The 23,690-nt window shown below is 32.5% G+C and overlaps 4 protein-coding genes across 4 annotated transcripts; 3 read left to right on the top strand and 1 right to left on the bottom strand.

The window, feature by feature from the left end:
* The first annotated feature begins 941 nt into the window (after positions 1-941).
* Positions 942-4,305, top strand: LOC125853349 (probable serine/threonine-protein kinase WNK9). The gene is made up of 7 exons (XM_049533018.1): positions 942-1,273; positions 1,381-1,418; positions 1,650-1,877; positions 1,994-2,214; positions 2,362-2,519; positions 2,599-3,046; positions 3,130-4,305. Exons 1-7 carry the CDS (start codon positions 1,199-1,201, stop codon positions 4,206-4,208), a joined length of 2,247 nt encoding a protein of 748 aa, XP_049388975.1. The 5' UTR covers positions 942-1,198; the 3' UTR covers positions 4,209-4,305.
* A 6,363-nt stretch (positions 4,306-10,668) lies between these two features.
* Positions 10,669-11,268, top strand: LOC125853377 (agamous-like MADS-box protein AGL29). Its single transcript, XM_049533060.1, has one exon. It carries the CDS (start codon positions 10,750-10,752, stop codon positions 11,266-11,268), a length of 519 nt encoding a protein of 172 aa, XP_049389017.1. The 5' UTR covers positions 10,669-10,749.
* An 896-nt stretch (positions 11,269-12,164) lies between these two features.
* On the bottom strand, positions 12,165-19,564 carry LOC125853360 (uncharacterized). Its single transcript, XM_049533042.1, has 6 exons — positions 18,673-19,564; positions 16,773-16,875; positions 16,056-16,111; positions 13,802-13,966; positions 12,556-12,669; positions 12,165-12,472 (listed from the first exon to the last, which is right to left on the bottom strand). Exons 1-6 carry the CDS (start codon positions 19,309-19,311, stop codon positions 12,380-12,382), a joined length of 1,170 nt encoding a protein of 389 aa, XP_049388999.1. The 5' UTR covers positions 19,312-19,564; the 3' UTR covers positions 12,165-12,379.
* Positions 19,565-20,895: 1,331 nt separating this feature from the next.
* LOC125853388 (40S ribosomal protein S24-1-like) lies at positions 20,896-23,297 on the top strand. The gene is made up of 5 exons (XM_049533069.1): positions 20,896-21,069; positions 21,525-21,566; positions 21,672-21,842; positions 22,816-22,902; positions 22,996-23,297. The coding sequence occupies exons 1-5, from the start codon at positions 20,998-21,000 to the stop codon at positions 23,023-23,025; spliced, it is 402 nt and encodes a 133-aa protein (XP_049389026.1). The 5' UTR covers positions 20,896-20,997; the 3' UTR covers positions 23,026-23,297.
* The last annotated feature ends 393 nt before the right edge of the window (positions 23,298-23,690 follow it).

Here is a 23,690-nt window from a genome sequence, read left to right as displayed (position 1 = left end):
GGCGATTTAATAACTGAAGGGACTCGAACCCGATCCTTGTTGACTTATAGATACTTGCTACTTCACCATAATTTGACGTATAGTATTATGTTATTTGTAGTTTTGTACTAATACTAGTATGTTATTTGTACTTGCCATTCTCTTATTATGCAATACACAGAGTATTCAACTCTTAGATGTGTTTAATCTTAACTAAAACAAATAAATTGACCCTTAAAAAAAAAATTGACCCTAAAATGTTTCTAGTGAACTTTATTTGACTCACTCTTCTTTTTTAGTCCTTCTCAAAAAGAATGATAGTATGTTTTTATATTTAGTAATGATTTTATTTTAAAATATAAATTTTATTCCTAATAAAATTATTTATAGTCAAAAGATTTTAAAAGTCAATTTTTTTTTCTTAAATTTCGTATCAAGTCAAATTAGGTCACATTTCCTAGAATTTAATTAAAGTCGCAGCCTTATCCATTTATTCTTTTAACCCAACTTTATTTTGTTTTGTTTCAAGAATTCTAATACGATTTTATACCAATAGAAATAATGAAATACTTTCAAAACGATCTATTGATACAACATACTACTTTTATCATATTCAGTCAAATTCCGTTACATAAATTTTGACAAAAAAAATGTAAGTGATGAAATATTTTTAAAACAATTTATTGATAGGACATACTACTACTTTTACCATATTCAATCAAATTACCTCACATAAATTTAGCCGAAAGAAAATATAAGTCATTTCATGCACTTAATCAAATCTTTGACTAATATGACCTCTTTATTTTTTTTCTATTTCCACTTTTCTTGTTCTTTTGTCTTCTCCTTTTTTAGCTGGCTTGCTTTTTTGATACAGTTTTATTGATTTTCTCTTTCTCTGTATTGATAAGATGCAAGATATACACACTCATTTACCTACCCTACCCCGTACCCCCTACCCCCAACCCCACATTCTTTTTCCCCTTAATTTTCTGTAGACTCACGTTTATCGTGGATACCCTTCAAGAAGTGTTGTTTGGGCTGTGAAAACTTCAATAAACTCACTTTCCCATATATTTTTTCTTACAAGAAAAGTTCCAAAAACTAAAAAAGATCAGATTTTTGATCTTTTTCATTCTTTCAACTGACTTGTTTCTTGCTGAATGAACAAAAAAGATACAATCTTTGTAAGCTAAATAGATAAATTTTGAAAAAAAGAATGAATGGTCTTACAGATACAGAACCAGAAATTTCTGAATTTGTTGAAGTTGATCCAACTGGTAGATATGGCAGAGTATGTCCTACTCTCTCTCTTTATGTGTCTCTCTCATAGTCAGGTTTTTTCACTCCATTGAAGTTTTGAGCTTGATGTTTTGTTCTTTTCTTGTTTTTTTGATGCAGTATAATGAAATTCTTGGAAAAGGAGCTTCAAAGACTGTGTATGAATCAAAACTTATCTTCCTTTTTTTGCTTGTAAAATGGGTATTTGTTAGATCTACTAGACACCCATTTTGGTATTTGGTTCAAATGTTGCCGCTTTACTGTGGGGTTTATAGAAATGGGGTGTTTCAAGATTTGGGGTTTTTTGCTTCTCCAAATTCTTGAATAAAGGATAGAACTTTAAGGTGGATCATTCTGATTTGATTGGTTTGTATGTAATGATTGTGCAGTTATAGAGCATTTGATGAATATGAAGGGATTGAAGTTGCTTGGAATCAAGTGAAGCTTTATGATTTCTTACAAAGTCCTGAAGATCTTGAGAGGCTTTACTGTGAAATTCATTTACTCAAGACTTTGAAGCACAAAAATATCATGACATTTTATACTTCTTGGGTGGATCCTGCTAATAGGAACATCAATTTTGTTACTGAAATGTTCACTTCTGGAACTCTTAGACAGTGAGTTCTTAATTTTCTGTTTCTTGGCATTTGATTTTTTTTACTATTGCTAAATCTGGATCTCCTCCACCACCACCCTCAAATCCTTTGCTTTTTTTGTTTGTGGGGTTTGGTAGGTATAGGCTGAAACACAAAAGAGTCAATATTAGAGCAGTAAAGCGCTGGTGCAGACAGATCTTGAATGGGCTTCTCTATCTTCATAGTCATGATCCCCCTGTAATCCATAGAGATCTTAAGTGTGATAACATCTTTATCAATGGAAACCAAGGAGAAGTGAAAATTGGAGATCTTGGCCTCGCTGCTATTCTGCGAAAATCACACGCTGCTCATTGTGTTGGTATACTTCTTACACTGATTTTACTCACCTTATACTTTGCTCTTCTGCTTTGCCTAGTGTGTGAAATGTATATGATCAATTTGTGTGTGTTTGTGCTATGACTTGGAAAATGGTTTGCTCAAATGCTTGTGGGTCTGTAATGATCAGGTACGCCTGAGTTCATGGCTCCGGAAGTTTACGAGGAGGAATACAATGAACTAGTTGACATATATTCTTTTGGTATGTGCATATTAGAAATGGTTACTTTTGAGTACCCATATAGTGAGTGCACCCATCCAGCTCAGATCTACAAGAAAGTGATGTCTGTAAGTACTTATCTTTTGTACTCTTTTTGTCCTTCCCTCTCTGTTGTGGTTATCCCAATTGATTTGGTCAATATTTTAGGGGAAAAAACCAGACGCGTTGTACCAAGTGAAGGATCCTGAGATACGTCAATTCGTTGAAAAATGTTTGGCCACTGTGTCTCTAAGGCTCTCAGCAAGAGAGCTTCTGGATGACCCTTTTCTCCAGATTGATGATAGTGAATCAGATTTAAGACATACAGAGTCTAGGAGAGAACTAGATTATATGAACCCTCTGCTAAGGAAGCCTGTTCTTGGACTAGATTGTGAAGGAAAATCGTTTGGTAATGGCGCCTACAATGATTATGGTTTTGATGATATACATGAATGGGCATCTGATCCAAATGAATATGAGCAAACTGGAATTGAACTGTTCGAGTATAACGATGATGAACACGATGAACATTCCGCAGATTTGGATATAACTATTAAAGGGAAGAGAAGAGAAGATGGTAGCATCTTCTTAAGACTCAGAATTGCAGACAAAGAAGGTAAGCAGCCTTAATTTATTTTCTTGAACTGATTTGTTTATGCTTATCATGAGCTGAAAATTGTGCTATCTGTGTCTTTGCAGGCCGTATCCGTAATATCTATTTCCCATTTGATGTTGAATATGATACAGCATTAACTGTTGCAACTGAAATGGTATCCGAATTGGATATAACTGATCAAGATGTTACAAAAATCGCCGATATGATTGATGGTGAGATTTCCAAATTAGAACCCGATTGGAAGCCAGGGCCAGGAATCGTAGAAACCCCTCGCTTTGCAAATTCTAGCTTCTGTCACAACTGTTCGTCCAACAATTCCTCTATTGGTTCGTTCATGAATTTCCTGTCTAAAAATCCAGTTGCTCAGAATTTGCAGCTAGCAGAATGCAATGGATGTGCTGCTACACATGGACGGTTTGAAGAGGTTACATATCAATCTAACAGTCCTCGGCCTATTGCTTCGACTTATTCTGATGAACCAGCATCATCAAGCCATATTAATGGTGTCCATTACAACTTGTTCAAAATGAATGGTTTCCATCACACAGAGATTTGGGATCGGCATGAAAGCTTTGAATGCAGTTCAGTGGGATCCGAGGAGAGTCATTCCCTTGAAGAAGGTGAGAAATTGTATCACGACCCTTCAACAGAAGGTCAGAAAGAGGCTGGACCAAAGAGTGAGCTTACATCAGGTGTAAAAAGTTTAGGCAGATCTTTATCAAATCCCCGTTCTTTAGGTGAAATTCCTGCGCCATACGAAATTTCTGAGTATGAGCACTTGATTGAGCAGGAAATGAGATGGCTCAAAGCAAACTACCAGATAAAATTGAGGGAGCTAAAAGATCAACACTTGGGACTTCCACCTAAAGCTTCAAAACCTCCTACAGGTTCCTCTAAGCGGAAAAAGAAGACCAAGAATAGGAATTCATGTCTTGAAACTCTACTTAAGTCTTCTGATTGTGGTAAGACCATTAGTTCAGAATCAAATGGACTTAGCTGCCCCATTTCGGTATCCCAAAGGGCCCGAAAATGTGAGGCGATCAAAGGTTCCCCGAATGTCAGGGACATGGTTAGTACTGCAAAGAGTTTCTTCACCAGAACATTGCTTCCTAACTCACTTCACAGAACAACATCCTTACCAGTTGATGCTGTTGAAATATAACTGTTGTAAGAAACTCCATTTTTCTTGTTTCTTTTAAGTGTTTCATACAATAGTAGAGGCTGTAAAATTGTCTTTGTTATCTATGAGGTTAGTTTATGATGATGAGGCCATCCCATTTACCCCTCCCTTTTCTACTTGTGGGGTTTGCCTATATAATATTCTTGAATATAAAAATATGAATGATAGTGAGCTGTGACAGGCAAATTATGAGACAATGTAATTATTGAGGCTTTAGAGGATTTCTCCAAGTGGGATATGTACATGACTTTGGTTCAAATTTTTGAGTTGTAATGTACAATAATAACATTATCCTTTTACCTTAAAATTGCCAAAGAAGTGCATCTGTTTGTCTGTTCTCATTGGTGCCTTTATTTTTAAGTTGAAGTGCATTATTTTCTGCAACATGCAACTGATGATCTGACCTTATTTATTTTTTTACTGGTCAATGAGAGGTTTAATTGAGAATTCTTGCATTTGCAATATTGCATATATCCTCAACTTTATTGTCAATGATAGAAGTTTGGTTTTCAAATATGAAATTATTGCTCATGTCCCACCCCTCATCATGCCTCATCCAACTAAAATCTACTCACAATCTCCCCTTTTCATACATGGTCCAGAAGGGATAACTTCAATAAAATTATGTCCACTATATGTTTTGGTTGACCTTAGTGAAAACAAAAATAAGAGAAGTTCGCTTGAAATGGTCTGATCATGTTCTATTTGATCGCGAGATATACACGTTCAGTAGGAGTTGTATATGCCAAATAGTGAAGATTCGTGTGGTTAATTTCAACTTGCTTAAAATTAAGGCGTAGTTATTACGTTATTAGAGAAAAAAAAAAAAAAAAAGGGGAGAATCTTTTTGTTGTTGCTTTTTTTTTTGTTTCTTTGTTTGGACTGCAATGATGAGGTTGGATTTCACACATTGAGAAGGAATCTTAAATTAAATTGTTACACATAAAACAATTGAATTTTCTGAAATTGGACCAAAGCTAAAGAGATTCCATAGGCATATGGGCACTAGCCAAACTTTTAATCTATTAAAAAAAATAGGCTGGCTCACTCTATAATTATTGCATCTTTTTTTAAAGGTATATTCCAAATTATTATTCTCTCTCTTTTATTCATTTTTTTTTCTGAAGTCAATTTATATTAAAACTTGTTATTTTTAACAATGATAAAACATGATAAATATTTATCTGCACCGAGTATTTAAATGATAATATCATAGTTAATTAGTGTATTTTGTAATATGTTCATGATTAAACGTAATAATAACTTCAAGATTTTCAACCTTACTTAGAAACAACAAAATAAGTTTCTTGAGAAAGTATTCAAAGGGGGAAAATTGATACAATTTGGATGAAAAAGACTCACAAATTAAAATACAAATTTGAATAGTATCGAAAGAATAGGAGAATTAATATGTTCTATTTGTTTGACTATTAAAGGTCAAAATTTTCGAGTATCATTTTTGTAGCTTTAAAGTCTCCTGTTTATTTTAAGACAAAGACTATTATTTTGATAATTAATATATTTGAAAAATTCAAACGTCATCAAAATGTTAAGAAAAATTGGTCCACCATGAAGAACTTTTTGGTTTATTTTCTTTGACATCTAGTTTTGATTTATAAATTTTTTCTGAAAATCATTTATGGGTATTTTTTTTAAAAAATATATTATTTATTTTATTGGTGGTTGGATGATATTTTTTCGTATGAAGGCATTTAAATTCTTGCAAACTCTATAAACGTGTTGACTATTTAATGACCAAAAAAAAAAAGAAATTGAAAGTGAATTTCTTAAGGTCAATACAAATTAAAATATACTACTATGACTATTTTTTAAACGTTTTATTACCAAACTGAATTGTTAAATACATTCCTAGACCATTTTAAGGCAGGTTGATTTTAAGAAGATCGTTGATTTTTGCTATGACTAAACTTTTATCACGTTTAATTGACTTGTCTTAAAAATTAATCAACCATAAAAAAAAACTATTATAGTTGTTACTCTATCATACTATATTTCCCTTTTTTTCTCCAACTAATTAGCAAATTAAATCCTTGTTTATTTGATTTGGCTTTTCTTAGAGTAAGGGGATTTTACAACTTACAACTTACAACACAACTAATATTGAACTTTCTAAAGTTAATTTTGACTTAAAAAATATATACAAAATGTCTTTTAATCTGAATTAGGTGTCAAACACTTTCCATCACACAAATAATTGACCAGATATTTAATTAATTAATAACCTAATAATGTCATAATATTGACAAAATGAAAGATAAGTTATTTGTCCATTTTTATTTTTCTTTTTTCCTTAAGTAGTCAAGATATTGACTACAAATTAATTCCGTAATCATCACAATTAAAACTACTCCGTAAACTTAATGTCCTTAATGATTGTCATACTTCTAAAAAACAGAAAATTAAAATAAACAAGAAACAATTACCATAATTTGAATTGCGAGCTGAAATGGATATTCAAAAAACAAAAAGTATCACATTATTTGAGAGGGGAGGAAGTACTAACTTTTTGATTAGTACTAGAAATAAAGATTTTTCCCATTGCAAATCAATGAGAAATTTGTGTTATATAACATGATTTCCCACCCCCAACCCCCCTTAATTTTCCATCGAATATATAAAGATGCATAGTAAATAAATAGATTCTCACTGAAATAGTGAAACTTTTTCTAATTTTTTCATATAAAACAATTATATATATGTGTGTGTATATATATATATATATATATATATATATATATATATTTCCATACCAGTTCAATTAAAATACTATAAAAATAGTCACTAAACATTTTTCAATAAAAAAAATTAATATTTTTTAGTAGTAGATATTTTTAGTTACGTAATACATATTGTGATTGATTTCTATAAAAGTCAATCAATTGGGAGTATTTGATCCAAAAGTTAAAATATATTTTTGTTAAATAATCAAAAGTTACAATAAAAGTAGCTACAAATTCCCTTTAACCAAATACATATATATCTCAATTATAAACTTTTAACTTTATTACTCCATAAAGTGTAAAAATATGAGAAAAAACTTCTAATTTATTTTTCCCCACTAACTCAATCTCTTTTCTTTAGTCAACCACTTTATTTTTTTCCAATTTTTCCCTCAAGAATAAAAAATTAATTCGTCATTATTGAATAATGATTGAACCTATATATTATGGTACTAATTAAAGTGTACCTCTTGTACTAGTAGATCTCAACTCTTTTGATTTACTTTTTTTATGGTGGGGGGCGGGGGGGATTAACTAGTCAATTAAAATCAGTTAAATGACCTAATTTTAGGTTTGGTATATATAGAGAGAAATTTGCAATAATAGTAATAAAAACAATTTATTAGTTTTAACAATAATGATAATGATGATGTATAGACAATAGTTCTGAGTTATGACTTCCTTGCATTGGATTCCAATAGTCTTAGGATACCCAAATTATAAGGTTTACTATAAATTAAGGATATGTTTTATTAATTAAGAGATGAAAATATTCCCAATTTGGTGGAATTAATTAAAATATGATCACTTGCCCCAAAGTTAGAAACCTTCCATGTGCACTTTCTCCCACATGCATTTTTAAGTTTAGGAGAAGTCGTGAGTGGTTTAGTATTTGAAATTTACTAATTCAATTAATTAAGATTTGTGTTGAATATGTCCATTAACAGAATAAATCACAAAACTTTCGAATAAGAAGTTTTTTTATTCAGATATATATCTCATTTCTAATCAGAAATAAAGCAATCACTTGTTTTTTGAATTAAGTATGATGATTCATCAATGCCTCTTTCTTGTTCGTTTTTAAACTCACTCATAGGGGTTGGGAGCATCTCACCCATTGGCATCCGATCCCAATTTTTGTTCAATCCGATAATTACATTAGTTAAATTGTGTGACTTCAAACAATATAATCATGTTAAGTGAAAAATAGTTTGTGTTAATATATCTAAAGTGGCCAAAATTCTATCTAGATACTTTATTTTAGAATTAATAATTTGGTAATTGGTTTGCAAGTTTGTTACTCCATTTTTTCTTCTAGAATTGTACATATTGTTATCAACTAGAGCACTATAATGGTTGAGATCATGCATGTCTATCCTAAAAAAGATAGATAAAATAGTCAAAAGATTGTATATTAAAAAGTGTAGATAGCAAACTAAAAAGTAGGATAACTTTAAGAGATGTGGATATTATATTCTTCTTAGTTCTTATTATATTATATAATATGAAAATTCTCCAAATGTGACAAATTCCATTTCCTCTTCTATCTATCTCTATCTTGAGTTGAGCACTAAATTCCCATTCTTGAAAATGAAAAATTGTAGTGATTACTTTTGAGCTCCCACAACTTGCCATTGATTTTGACACAATAAGAATAATGTATTAGAAAAATTAATACTGATATTTCTCTGTTCCATATTAGTTGATCATTATATTATTAAATATAGTTATTTCATATTAGTTGATCATCTTACTAAATCAAGAAAATATTAATTAAATTTTTACTATATTACACTTGCAATTAATTCTTTTTGAAAGTGTTCACATTTGTTTGTAAAAATTCCAAGAAGTTTTTTAAGGAATGAATTAGTAAAATTATCTTCTTATTTATGATTTCTTAAGCACGTGCAAAATGAAAAGTGATCAACTAATATAAGACTAAAGGAGTATTAGTTATGATATTATTTAATCTTTTATGTGATAGAAATTAATACATAACAAACTATAGCATTAGCAAGACAGGGGCAACTAATACGTGATAAACATAATTAAAGACAAAATTGTTATTAATGCACCCAGTCAAATAATCTCAAACATAACTAATTTCAGTATTACTAATACTCTGCTACTATTATTCTTATACTTAGGGGTGCGCATCGGTCGGTTCGGTTCGGTTTTAGGTGTTATTGGTTCGGTTTATCGGTTTTCGGTTTGTAAATACTTCAAACCGATAACCAAACCAATAACATATTTCTTATCGATTTTTGGTTAATCGGTTTATGGTACTTAACGGTTCGGTTTTCGGTTTAATCAATAAGAAAATACTCATATATATTATATACACGATAAGAAAATTTTCAAATAAACCATATGATTTTTCCATCATTTGGCATGAAAGTAATAATCATAAAAGTAACAATCATTTTTCTTGCAAGTTTAGACACTAGACACATTCAAAGGAAAAAGTGTGAAAGTATCAATCGTTTAACCATTAACAAAAAGTGTAAAAGTAACAATCGTTTAACCATTAACAATAAGACTAGTAAATTTAGTATAGTCTTATTGGGTTATCGGTTTAACCATTAACAAAAATTATAAAATCGGAAACCGAACCAATAACCCAATAAAAAAATTTGCAAAACTGTTTAAAAACCGTTAGCCCAATAACCCAATATCAATAAACCAATAGTGTTTTTTTCTATTCGGTTTATTGGTTAAATCAGTTTTTGCACACCCCTACTTATACTCCACTAATGAATAGAACGATCAAAACATCTAAAACAATAATTAACAGTATAATTGTTACGGTCTAAATACACCTTATTCAATAATATTATTAATATACACTCTGTAAATAATCTCAGAGATGAAAAATACTCCACTAATAAATAGGACATACGAAACATTTAGAATCAGAATTCAAAAAGAAATATACAAGATTCTACTTTTTTTTTGAAAAAAAAAAGAAATAAGTTAAAGATGTCAATTTTAAAAATATTAAACTCTATGCCTATTTAGGAAAAAATACATCAAAATACTCAACAAGTATAGATTATTTTAAACATTTGCAATATACAACAATAATATCATTCAATTATTCTTCTTAAATTAAAATGTGGATCATATATTTTGAAAGTATAACAACACATGTTGAAGTTTCGTATTAAATCGAAATATTTGTCTACATTGACAATTCATTATGCTGTTATAATCAAGAAAAATCTTAAGACATGAAAATAAAATAAAATACCCAAACACTAATCTATAAAATTTTAAAAAAATTGGTATGATTTTGGGTTCCTTCAAATTATATTTATATTTGCTCGTCTTAACTTGATAAAATTGATAAATATAGTAAAATATTTAATGATTACCTTAAAAGTTTACATTTCATTTTATTTATTGATTTACCTTAAAAGTTTAGATTTCATTTTATTTAATGATTTAGTATAGATTTCATTCTATTAATTGATTTAACTTAAAATTGTAAAATTTATTTTATGTAATGATTTACCTTAAAAGTCTTTATTTTATTTTATTTACTAAATTAAATTAAAATTAGTCTAGATTTTGGTATGCTATATTAAGCATAAAATTAATTGTGTTCCCTATTTTTACTATGATGAAAAGATCACTTTCCCATATAATATTTGGAAAGATAATTAATGCAATGAATTTTTTTATGTATATAAATAGTTGTGACACCTCCCTTCTTTCAAGTATCATTTCTCATAAAAGATTTCATCAATAATTTTTTAACTATTTTGCTAATAAAGTTAGACATGGAGAATAAGAAGAGTAGAGGACGCCAAAAGATACCAATGAAAAAAATAGAAAAACAAGATGACCTATATGCTAGCTTTTCAAAGCGTCGTCTAGGTTTACACAAAAAAGCTAGCGATCTCGTCTTTGAATGCGATGTCGACATTGGAATGATATATTTTTCTCCTAAAGGTAATCCTTTCTCATTTTTTCATCCAAATGTTGATGCCGTTATTTCTCGTTTTCAGAATCTTGATATAGAATTCAGTGAAAGTGCTCTTCTGGTCACGGCTGGTAACCGAGAAAAAGTGAATGAACTCAAAAACAGGCTTGATGAACTTGATATCATAGAAGACATTGCAATTGCTAAGAAAAAATCATATGATGACGTGATTGAAGCTAGAAAGAGAGGTTGGTGGGAGTCGATTGAGCAGCTTAATGCATCTGAAGTAACCAAGTTTGAAGCTTGGATGGATACTACTAATTTTAACATGCAGAATCGCTTGAATGAATTGAAAAATGGAGCTTCGTCCTCATAAGTGAAATGTGAAGGAAATATTGGTGAAAACCCTAGAAAGTTTATATTTACAATATTGAGATGTTTATTTTTGTGTTTAGTTTATTTTATTTCAGTGTTTCTACATTCCTGTACTTTGCTATGATTAATATAATAATATTTGATATAATTAGGAATTTTTTTTTAATCTCATACGTTTATTAACCGGTACGTTCTTATTCATGTAGATTTAAGATTTGAAGAAAGAGTTTGGTGATTCTTAAAATTAAGTCTTGGAATTTGTATTTAATCGGCAATTGATGTAAAGTTAAATTCTTAATAGAAGATTGTCAATAATTTTAGTAACAAAGCTTTCAACACTTCACAATAGCTTTTTGTTAACAAAAGTCGGTATTTATTTTTCATTTGGTATTCCGTGCTCATATTAGAGTCCAAGTAATTTGAACTCGTACCGCATAAAGCCCATTCAGTTAAAAGCAATCTCTATCAAAGATTTTTTTTCATACCCAAAACTCTAGATCGAAACCTCTAGATGCTTATTTTTTTATACATGCACCGATGACACACTAAGAGTAATTTTGGAACAATGTAATGTTTTCCCCATATTTTTTAAACTCTGTACTCATTTAAACTACATTACATAAATTGGGACCGGACCTGAGTAGAAAATCTCAAATCTTATTTTGATTTGAATCCCATATCAAATATGACCCATCTCATGTTCAGCAAATCCGCAACTAGGATGTTACATCTTAAAAATATTATATTATCCAAAAATAATGTAATTTCAAGATTCATAGTTCAAAACTGAGAAAGGGAAAACAATGAAATAACAGCACATCTTCTTCCATAATTAATTACCCCCCAAAATAAATAAAAAACAATAGGTTATGTTGGTCAATTGATATCAATTATCACTTTTTAGAACCTGAAAGGAGATGTTATTTTCACTTAAGAGAGAATCCTGGCATTTTATATACGCAACTTGACTAGTACAATTAGGATGATTTACCCTCATTCTTATACAAGGATTGTCGATGCTCTATGAGTTATATATATACATGGAGATAACAAAAAGGGGTTGATAGGAGCTTGTATAACTATCTATAATCTTTAAGAAAGTCCCAGATTTCTTACAGAGGTCGCAAGAGAGGGTAATCCTCAAGAAGTTCTCGTTCTGATAATGTGTCGTTTTCGTTCTGTGGAGTCCATAAAATCTCAACTGCCTGCAACAAGTAGATGTCACAAAATTAAAAGCTAGAAGTGGTATAAAACTTGTTGCTTCTTGATGACCATTTCGTTCACTTACCAGTGTTCTACTGGAAGGAATAGAAGCAATCTTTTGCAACGCTTCTTTCAAGTCTCCACTTCCGTTAATAGCAGGCAATTTATAAACACCTTCAGCAGCAACCAAGATTGTAACCTGAAATTGCACATACGAAGAAAAAAATGAGTATCGTGCAAAGGATGGATCATTAGTGTGTAAAGTATAAACCCAACAGCGAAAATTTGACTCCAGAAAAAAATGGTAACGATACAGCAACTAAATGATAGAAACAGTAAATCCATTGCAGGGTATAGATGCTCTAGAAAATATTGAAGGTAGACATTAGTATTTCACATCCAATTGCAGAGCTCTCAGTTTTTTTCTTTTGGGGAGGGGCATCGTCAACAAACTTCATCTTAACAAATCATTATGCCATTAACTCGAAAACAAAGATACTTCTATATAGTTTTCATGACAACACTGACATAATTCATTCACAGTCAATGTTTTCTTAATTAGTTACATCACTATTTTCCAACGACCTGCAAACTAATGAGAGATCTTTTACACCAGTCAGCATCAAACATCAAGTATAAGAGAAAACTCCTTTCAGTAGTCAAAATGGAAGAATCTTTGCACTATGTGTTGATTGCCAAACATCACATAAATGGTATCCCCACTAGCTACGTCCACACAGAATTAACAAAGGGCGATAATGATATAAACATCAGTGAGGAGAGCCCACGGTTGCACTCGCTAAGAATGTTTAATATAATCTCTTAAAATAATTTTCACCAAGCAAGGAAATGAGTATTATCTTCATGCAACATCTAACAAGATAAACTGGAAAGTGTACATGCACTGATGATGAAGAGAAAAAGAACCAGACATATTAAAGGAGCAAAAAAATCACAACAGATAAGGTTAAAGACCTATATCTCTGTCCAATTCAGAAATGCCTATACAGAAAATCTTATAACACACCTTTTTATTATCCGATTTATTTGATTGGCAATCTACCTTTGGGGGGAGGGGGGGCTCAGAGAGGGTGTTGTGGGGCTCTCGAAACTTAGCCTATAGACCTACTAATACCAACAACACTAATATAAGACCTTCCAACATTCAGGAAGGCTTTTTTTTAGGGATAAGGTTCCACGCTTAGAAAAGCTTTCCCTAATGAAACTAAGGGAGGCCTCAAAAATCAAAGCAGGCCTTCACGTTCCCACAATTTGGCCTAAAAATAGCTACAAATTTAAATTAAAAAAGGGCTATACAAGGTCATCCTTACCACTATGTATTCATTGCTAAATCCATTTGCCCTCTGGCTCGTAGAGCTTTTCCTTCTAATGTTGTTCACATTCACAAGTGTCTCTTCATCAAATTTACCACGTTCCTCAATGGAAAGTTGATTGAATCGATTCTCGCCTTCCTCCATGCTCCTCTTGACATCAACCTGTACGACAGACACAACAAATATACTCAGTAGGGTGACAAAATTTGAGAGACTTCCCCGATATGCATTGGTGTGAAAATGCAATAGTGGAGAAAGACAAAACAACGCAAAAAATAAATTTAAAAAATAACAGACTGAAAACTCTCATAATATATGGTATTTGGCCCAAAAAACAAAGATCATGAAAGAAACAGCAACTTACTATTACCAACACTCCACAAATTATACCAAACGATCAGTGATGATCTAAAATTAAGACGAAGCACTACGAAGTCTTGGGCGCTGTAAAAGCTGTTTCATATAAGGATTGTTTTTATCGGTAAAGTATTTTATTGTATAGCAAAAAAAAAAAAAAAACAGGATTAAGGAAGTGCCAATGAAAACTGTTTCATCTAAGGATTATGATTCTTTTTCACCAGGAATGCAACAAAAGCAAGATATTGTAACCTGAAAAGAGAGGGATTCAAGTATCGTGAATTCTAATAAAATTTATCACAATTGTATTCAGCAGAAGGATTCTCTGAAAAAGCAAAGCACCGATATGACGAAACTAGAAGGACCCAACCATGATTACAAGGTTTCACAAAGATGCAAGAGATGGATACAAATTGACTTCTGATAGTATCAATGGCTGTAAATGAAATAATTCAGAGCTCTTTCAGACTATCAGAATATCATATTTTCTCACAAATTTTAAGTTGACTGTTGAAATTATCTGTCCAGAGACTAACAGAGTAAGGAACTTTATTCTACCTAGCCAACTATAGCATACTTCTAACTCATTAGTTTATTATTTCATCTAGAATCCTGAGACTTGAAGCTGCTTCCTAGTGTACAAGGTTCATCAGGAGAAAACATTTTTTTTTTTTTGATAACCGAGAAATCCGTCTGTGACCCGCCCTTTGGACCAATCACAGCCTTCTAAACTCGGTGGATAATGGGCCCGCCCCTCTACCCTTCTCCACTTAAATAGGAGAAAACATATGATAATTACTTATTATAAAATTAAGGCACTAAGGCCCAAAGAAAGTTAATGTATTCAGTGGCTCACTTCAAAATAAAATAAAAGGTTGGACTTCACTCCAGCTTTAATGAACACCAAGTATGGTGTTATGGAAGTTTATGCATAAGGTCCACACCTTTTTACCTTTGGATCAAAAGTCAAGCAAAGTCAATTATTTTATTTCTGTTTGTAGCAAAAAAAGTAGTTATATCATCAGAATCAAAGTAAATAATGGCACAATGAGCACATTAACAGGCTAAAAGCTCATTTCTCACTCATTTACTGTTGTGACCTGGATATTCTTTGCTGACTTTACTTCTGATTTGGACTAACATATAGCTGACAGGATTTTGACATTTGTACATTGGACGTACCTCATGCAAATTAAGGGCATGAACATGGCTTTTTAGCAGTTAAATGAGTATGAGGTTTTAGTCTCTCTTCCACAGAAAGGAGAGAAGGACTAGGTGACAGAAAGAGCCCAGTAAAGGGTATCCATTAAGGAACAAGAGGGTGCACAAGTCTCGTTGTTCTTTATCAAATTCTGAGCTCCACCACAATATACCAAGGCTTTATTGGACTTGGTAGCACATAGCAGAATGCATGACACCATTACTATATGAGGAGTCAAACCTTTTTTTAAATAACAACTTTTCCTTATTTGTGACATATAGTACTTCTTCTATAATTTCTAATTAAGAATTTTTTATTTTTCAAAAAATTAAGAATTGTTGTCAAAACTGAGGCCTATAACCTGACCCTAATACAAAGAACCTACTCATTCATTTTTTAGATGGCGAGAGTATAGAAGTGAAAAGGCAAACTGATGTCAAACAGAGGTCCTAAACTTCACTTTAAAAAGTCTTATGGATTTTAGCTGGTTTAAGAAGTAAAATATCATAAATCCATGTCTGACTCAATCAAATCAAGAGCAAAAATGAGAGAACAAAGAAAATTAATGCCATTGCAAACTATGGATCATGATCCTGCTAAAAAAGGACAAAGGTTCATTATTTTGCCACTACCACAATTTAACAACACATAACCAGACATCAGAAAGCATATAAAAGAATTGCGTTCACTCACAGATGAATAAGCTGAAATGCAATAACCAGGGTGTCGAAGCAAAGCTAATGTCGTCTCTGCAACAACGAAAATCCTAAATCAATAAATCAATCAATGTAAGAATAAATAATTCCACACAGAGCAACAATAGAAAACCATATGCAAATTTTTCATCTTTAGATTAGTAGGCGTAGGCAAAATTTAAACAAGGAACAAAAGGACTTTTTCATTGTTAACAAGAAAAAAAAGGCTGAAGCAAATGGAATAAAGGATGTGTAAGAAAAAACCGTCACAAGTATGAGAGAACTGTGGAGGGACACAAAGGAGTTTCCCATGACTGCGGGTTCGAGGATAAGGAAAAGAAAGATAAAATACATAAACTGTGAGTTTAGTCCACCTAAAAAGAATGAAGTTGAGGTGAAACTAGAAGGGATTGTCGCATACATACAAATACTTCAGATGTCAATGCTTGGTCCATATATATATTCCCAAGATAAGTGTTTTAAAATACGAATTGTGAGATTGCTGGGATAGATGTAATTTACAAGAGATAGAAGGTGCAAGTAGCACACATAAAGGATACAAACAGAGACAACCCTTGAACAGAAGTAACAGTGACAACTTTCTTCAACAATAAGAAATTTTATAATGTTGCTAGCATGAAGATGCAAATTAGTCATCACTCCTATATTTGCGCACATACTATAGTCTAGTAGATCACCACAAAACTATCTTTACCTGTCAAGACGAAGCTTAAACCCTCTGGTGTGGATGTATCTGCCACTTCAGCAATCCGGTTGAGATCCTTTTGAAGTGATCTACCCAACCCTAACAACCCAACCTTTAGAGAGAGGGGGAAAAAGGCAGTGAAACAGTAGAAAAGAAATTGTAACCACAATGCAATTGCAAGGCAAACAAAATTTCTAAAAATGGAAAAAACAGAGCACTGTTACAAGAGTGATGCACACTGAGTCAATAGTACCTAAGTTATCATAAGCAACGGCTGGGGAAAGTAAACAGTAGATACACTGAATCAGGTCAGAATGCAGAACTTTCATGATATCACTTCTTCACACTCAAACCCTTGTACTATCTGTGAAAAAATCAACCTTGTTTGCAGTTTTTTCTTTCAGTCCACTACTAAAGTTCAAGTGTCCAACATCTAAATTCTGCTTTCCCATAGTTTGATTCTTTTCTTCTACCAGTAGAAAGGAAAGGAGAGGAGGGAATCCAAATGACTCAACTCAATTGAGGATATTGTAGCAATTGGAAGTAAAGATAATGGTCAACAGATTCACGATCAGTTTCAGAATGCACAATTTCAAGGAATGGCTTATGTACAGCTTGATATTTAGTGTGTCAACAACAGCCACGAGTGGAAGGAAGAAATTTAGCAAGCAACAAATACAATAGATAGCATGACTGCACAAAAAAAACAAGAAGGGCTACAAAGAGCTTTTCTAAGATGCTTCATTCTAGATTTTATAATTTTCATCATATCTGAGCACTAACTAGGTGACCATCAACAGTACTATTTATTAGAATACAAAAATCAGACTAGAGTGATCCCTATATTTATGGTATCAGATACAACTTTCAAATTACATCCACTTATCAATTGGAATGAAGGGAGAAAAGAATCAGAAACTATAAGGGGTTCGATACTAAGAAGACTTATGGCCAACAGGATGCAGCATGCACGAGCAGATTCTAGGAATTCTATCAGAGAATGGTGATGGACAATCTATCTTACACACCAACTTAGAAGCATTTCAGAAAATAAGCCTGCCGTTAAGATAATTTGAGAATTGCAGGTCCTATATAATTTGAGAATTGCAGGTCCTATATAATTTGAGAATTGCAGGTCCTGTATAAACACCAAAGCATCTCTAGCTATGTTACACAAAGCATGCCAAAAATGAGATTGATGATGCAAACACTTCTATTGAACTTCACAGCATTTAGAACAGATTTCCATAGTTAAATTAATCACAATATTTTTAAAGAAGGAAAACAACCAGATGTAGATTGAAGTCCATGCAGAATTATCAAACATTAGGAGCACTAAAATCATGTCCAAGCAGAGATGATACATCCACATCCCTATGGGCTGTGGATTTACTTTATTCCATCTGAAACTGATATCTGAGAGAATAGGGAATGGGAGGGGTCGTAACACATGGTAAAGTCTTCAAATTTGGTAAAGGCCAGCATACTAGCAACAATTGCAGATATATATTTTTTAATCTCATTGTCATTAACATTATATCATTAATAACGTAACCAATAACCTTCCCAGTGCAGAATTCCTCTGCTAATTGCTAATTCCTGAATTTCTCCATAGAATTCCAGAGCAACCTTAAGCTCAAAACAACTTCACTATCTCAATCCAACTTCTTTGATGAATGAAGTCATTGCACAGACAAGTAAACCGACTGATTGCCCAAAGGTCAAGAACTAAAGCAAACAGCTTTGACCACTAAACTAGGCAAGAATAATTAATAGGCTCACTGAAGCTATAACCAACCAAAGCAAAGCAAATCTTAAAGTAATATATGCACAATAATGTTTACCTGAGACTGCTACATTTAATTTGTGGTTAAAAAAATAATAAGGCCTTTATGTATCAGTATATTACCTGTAGCTTGAGCACACTAGTTTTGTCAGTAGCAGTAAGTACACTGCCCTCGGACCGATCAGACAGAAACCCAGAAACCATAATAAAGGCAGCAAAACCCATCATAACCAGAAACGCACTTGACCCAAAACCAACAGCTGGACCTACATAAACACCACCCCCACTAAACCCAAAAGGGGAGGGCGCATAATACGGAGCTGAATACGAAAAACTAGGCCCTGCTGTCCTCGTAGAATACCCCCTAGACGGAGCCGAGCTCCGCGACGACGAGAACGACTTGCCACCTATCCTCCCACCAGAAGCAGCCAATGCTGAATTCGGATCATACATCAACAACAACCCCACCAATACAGCCGCTACAGCTGGCTTCTGCAAGGCTTTGAGAGCTTTCATGACACTTTTGACAACTATCTCAAATGGGTTTTCTTTATTCTTCATTTCCAACCCATTCCCATCATTAAAGCAGACATTTTTATGATTCTTGCTGAAACATTTGACGGTCAGCTTAGAGGGTTTGGAGAATTTTGAAGGTGTAAGCTTTTGATAATGGATTAAACGGGTATACTGTATTGGGTTTGGAGTATACAGCAAAGGGTTCCATTTAAGGTTTGATTCAAGCAAGAAGGGTGCAGCAGCCATGATTGAGCTCTCTCTCAAAAGGGGGTGGCAATTGTTTTGAATTGCAAGGTAAAACTAAGAGATAATTTGTGTTGTTGGGAGTTAGAATTAGATATTATTGTGGGTTGAAAGAGAAGTGTGGAATGGTAACCATAAGGAGGAAATCTGGAGGTGGACCAGGAAAGAAGAAAGAATGGTGAGTTAAAGAGAAACGTGTTTGGGGTTGGGAGGGTCTCAACGAGAGAACCTCATCTTCTTGCGATGGTGGGTCGTTTTCAGTTTACACTACGGATCAGATTGTCCGATTGCAAATTCGCATCCGAATGCGACTAATGTATGCAAAAAAAAAAAAAATTTAAAATTATTTGTGTTCGAGATCCACGTTAGAGCAAACTAAATTTGGATTATCAAATTTTGGGAGTGGCGCTCCTAATGATATATTCTTTTGATCCATATTGAGTGAATTATGGAGATTTTATTATTATTTTACGAGGTTTTTTTTTATTACTTTACCTTTTTTATGAGAATAATTTAAAAATAATAAAAATAACCTTTAATTTTTTCAAAATATGTTTTTTTTTAGGGAGTGTGTCATACTCAATTAACTTAGGAATGCTTGATAGTTAGTTAGAGTTATGCATGTATCAGTGTTAGTAATGTAGGGAGTGTGCCATACTCAATTACTTCCATTACTTACTACTTTTTAATATGTGTATTAGATTAATAATGGATAATTACTGTTGAACAAAATTAAGTAATATTATTTAATGAGGAGATTAGTTATTCATGTACTATTGGTTATTGCATATTCTATCACACATAAAATAATATGTAGATTCCATCGTAACTTATACATGTATTAGTTACGACTCGTATTAATTTTATATAAAAATAACTTATTTTCTATCTACCTATCAAACGTCGTTTAAGTTATAGAAAAAATAATATATTAATTATTTCCTTCTTATTCAATACCAAACGATCCCATAAGATACAAATTATATTTTCTTTTATTTGTGTTCTACTCATTTCTTTTCTTTTTCCAAAAAAATTACTCCTTTTGATTTTTTGCAATCAGAAGGTGACATTTAGTTTTTTTTTTTTATCTTACTTATATCTGTGATGAGTACTAAAAAGTTTATTTTGAGTTTTTTTGCCCACTATTATTTCTAATTATTTTTTCAGTATAGTGTTGCTATGAATATCCATATTTGAATGGGCCAAATGAAGTAGGCATTTGTGTACGATTTGGGTGAAAACAAAAAAAAAAACCTATTTTAAAATTGAAGTTGCATTTAATTTAAACATAGAATAAATTTGAAATTTTGATAATTTTTTTGAAAAAAGGGCTAAAAGTTATTTTATAATTAAATTAAAGTTTACTAAATAATTTCATAGTTCATGGGTACTATAAAATGAAACTAAAATGTTTCTAGTGGGGTATATATTTAAAGGAAATAGATGAATTAATAATTAGTAAAAATAATACAATCAAAATTAATGAATGATTTCGAAAATAAAAATTAGATTGAAGACCCAGAAAGAAGTCGACCCGGACCATGACGCCCAATACAAAAATTAGGGTTGTTTATCCTACTATATATATAATCTAGGGTTTTAGATCTTCTTCCTCTCTCGCTGCATATTTCGCTACTGCCTTGTGAGCGTCTTTTCTGCCTCACTCTTTGCCGTAAGAAGCAGCTAACCATGGCGGACAAGGCAGTCACTATTCGTACCCGCAAGTTCATGACCAACAGGCTTCTCGCCAGGAAGCAATTCGTAAGCTTTGCCCATTTTTTTTTGCCCGATTATCTACTAATTTATCATTTTTTTTAGTCCAATCCCCTTTAAAATTTGAGTTAGGTCTTAAACTAGTAAAAGATATAATCTTGCATTTGTTTTGTTTGGAATCGATGAGTTAATCATCAAATTTCGAGATGGTGCATTGCTATAAATAATCCATGATTAAAGTTTGTTCAATTTGGTACGCTTGCACTGGGTCGTGAATCGTGATTTGTATGATATTAGAAAATGTTGAGAAACCCTTAAATGTTTTTTTACTGGAAATGTTGGATAAACGAATTCGACAGGTGGAACTATAGAGTAATTGATAGTAAAGATTTATGCTCACCTAGCTAGTTTTGGATCGAGGCAATGTAGTAGTTAGTATTGCTACTTCCTATGGAATGGATCAAATGTGATGATGATAAATGCTTCTATTTTTTTTTTTGCAGATTGTTGATGTACTTCATCCTGGAAGAGCCAATGTCTCAAAGGTATGCATTTGATTTTGATGATGTTTCTTGTGTGTTTTCTTTTAGTTTCGTGATGGGGAGGACCTGTTGGAATGTGGCTAATTAATGTTTATTCCATCTATGAAGGCTGAGCTGAAGGAGAAGTTGGCTAGGATGTATGAGGTGAAGGACACCAATGCTATTTTTGTTTTCAAGTTTCGCACACATTTTGGAGGTGGGAAATCAACAGGATTTGGTTTGATTTATGATTCCGTTGAGAATGCCAAGAAGTATGAGCCAAAGTATAGGCTCATCAGGGTAAGTTATTCTCTTAAACTTTTGGCCTTTAGATTTTGTATGCCTGAGATTGGCTGCTCTGTAGTATGATTCGTTTCATGTCTGCTTTAATGTTGTTGATGAACTCCTAAAAGAAAGATGCTTTTGTGGCTCCTTATGTTTTTCCTCTAATGTATACATCACTTAAATGAGTTTAGTGTACATGATAGACTTATGAATTCTAATTTGTTATAGTTGAAGCTTGAATTTGTTTGTTTGAGACAGCGGTAAGGAATCTAGTCGACTTGTATGAGAGGTTTAGGGGTAAAGTAACTATCTTCTAAAGGTCATATAAAGATATTCCTAGAATGTATACAACACTTAAATGAGTTTACTGAACATAATAGACTTATGACTTCACTAACCTAAGGATCCACTCTGAGCTTGTCCATGTACAATGACCATTTTAACTTCTATTTCTCATCAACTATGTTGATTGATTGTTGCACTGTACTTCAATTCTTTTAAAACTGTCTACACATTATATTTTTCTCTGGACACACTGCAAAAGCAGGAAAAGAAAACTTCCTAAATCACTGGCAATATCAAATTGCTCTGTTATTTTGTTGATTCCAATTTTGGTTTGAAGTTTAAGTAGTTAAGTTGCTTCCATGTGAATTAAATATGATGTTGAAATCCTTCATATAGTGAAACCAATCAGATAGTTTTAAGGTAAGTCAATAGGGACAAATGATCTGAAGAGAACTACATCAATGTTATCTCCAACTTGTAGAAAACTGAATATGAAGAAGGCAGATTTGGTTTATTAAGTTTTTCTCTACCTTGGATCATGTAACTGGGTGCATGTCCCTCTTTTCTAATAAAAGAGGAATGTGGTTTCTACAGCCTGCTAACATGCACAGAATCTTATGCTCTTGCATGTTATTGCAAGTCCTTGCTGCTACACCTTAGCTACTTGGATTCTTATAATTAGTTCAATGCTTTTGTATTGTAGAATGGGCTTGACACCAAGGTTGAGAAGTCTAGGAAACAAATGAAGGAAAGGAAGAACAGAGCCAAGAAGGTCCGAGGTGTAAAGAAGGTGCGTCATCATTACTGTTTTAGTTTCTTGCTATCTTTGTCTGTATTGTTGTGTTTTTCACCAAGTTGGTTTGTTATTTTTTGTTTGATGCAGACCAAGGCTGGTGATGCTAAGAAGAAATGAGTCTTGTGCAAACAAAAATCTCATTTTGGGATTCTTTGGGTGACCTTTGTATTTTTCTTTTGGCATTGTGTGAGCCATAACTTACTGTTGATTTTGTCTGACTTGAGGCAATTCAGTTTTGTTTTCCCTTAGGAATGTCTTATGGAAAGGTTAAAGAGTACTTGAGAGTTGTCATTAGTTAGTGTTACTTGTTACTGTTATTCTAGTAGAGTTCTTATCTGCAGTGGAAGTTTGTTTTTATCAACTTTTTAAGTGTTAAAAGATATTTCAGTTCAACCTTATTGTTTCAGTCCCTAATTTTCAGAAGGTTGTTTCTCCGGTAGGTGTGACTCTGGCCTTATGCAGTTAGTATAACTAATAATGCCTAGGAAATTATTTGTATCCTTTTACGAGTAGTAGAAATACTAGGGTTCGAATCTAGTGTGACTTTTTTATATTCTTTGATAGATACTCCATATGAAAGCTATATATGGGCCATTAAGTATACTATAGGACTTCTTGTTCGAGTAGGAATATTTTGGGTTTTTTCTGTAAGGATTGAGATTTGAGGAAAAATTTTATTCTGGGCGAGGCCCAACCAAAGTTGGGTGAGGCTCCACCCGTTTTTTGACACATGGATTGTGGGCCAATATGTGTACTTTGCAAGTGAAATCAAATGAAACAAA

This window comes from Solanum stenotomum, chromosome 1 (genome assembly GCF_019186545.1).
Source record: "Solanum stenotomum isolate F172 chromosome 1, ASM1918654v1, whole genome shotgun sequence".
Taxonomy (NCBI): domain Eukaryota; kingdom Viridiplantae; phylum Streptophyta; class Magnoliopsida; order Solanales; family Solanaceae; genus Solanum; species Solanum stenotomum.
The sequence above is the reverse complement of the archived record's forward strand: the minus strand, read 5'-3'. Positions and strand labels throughout refer to the sequence as shown.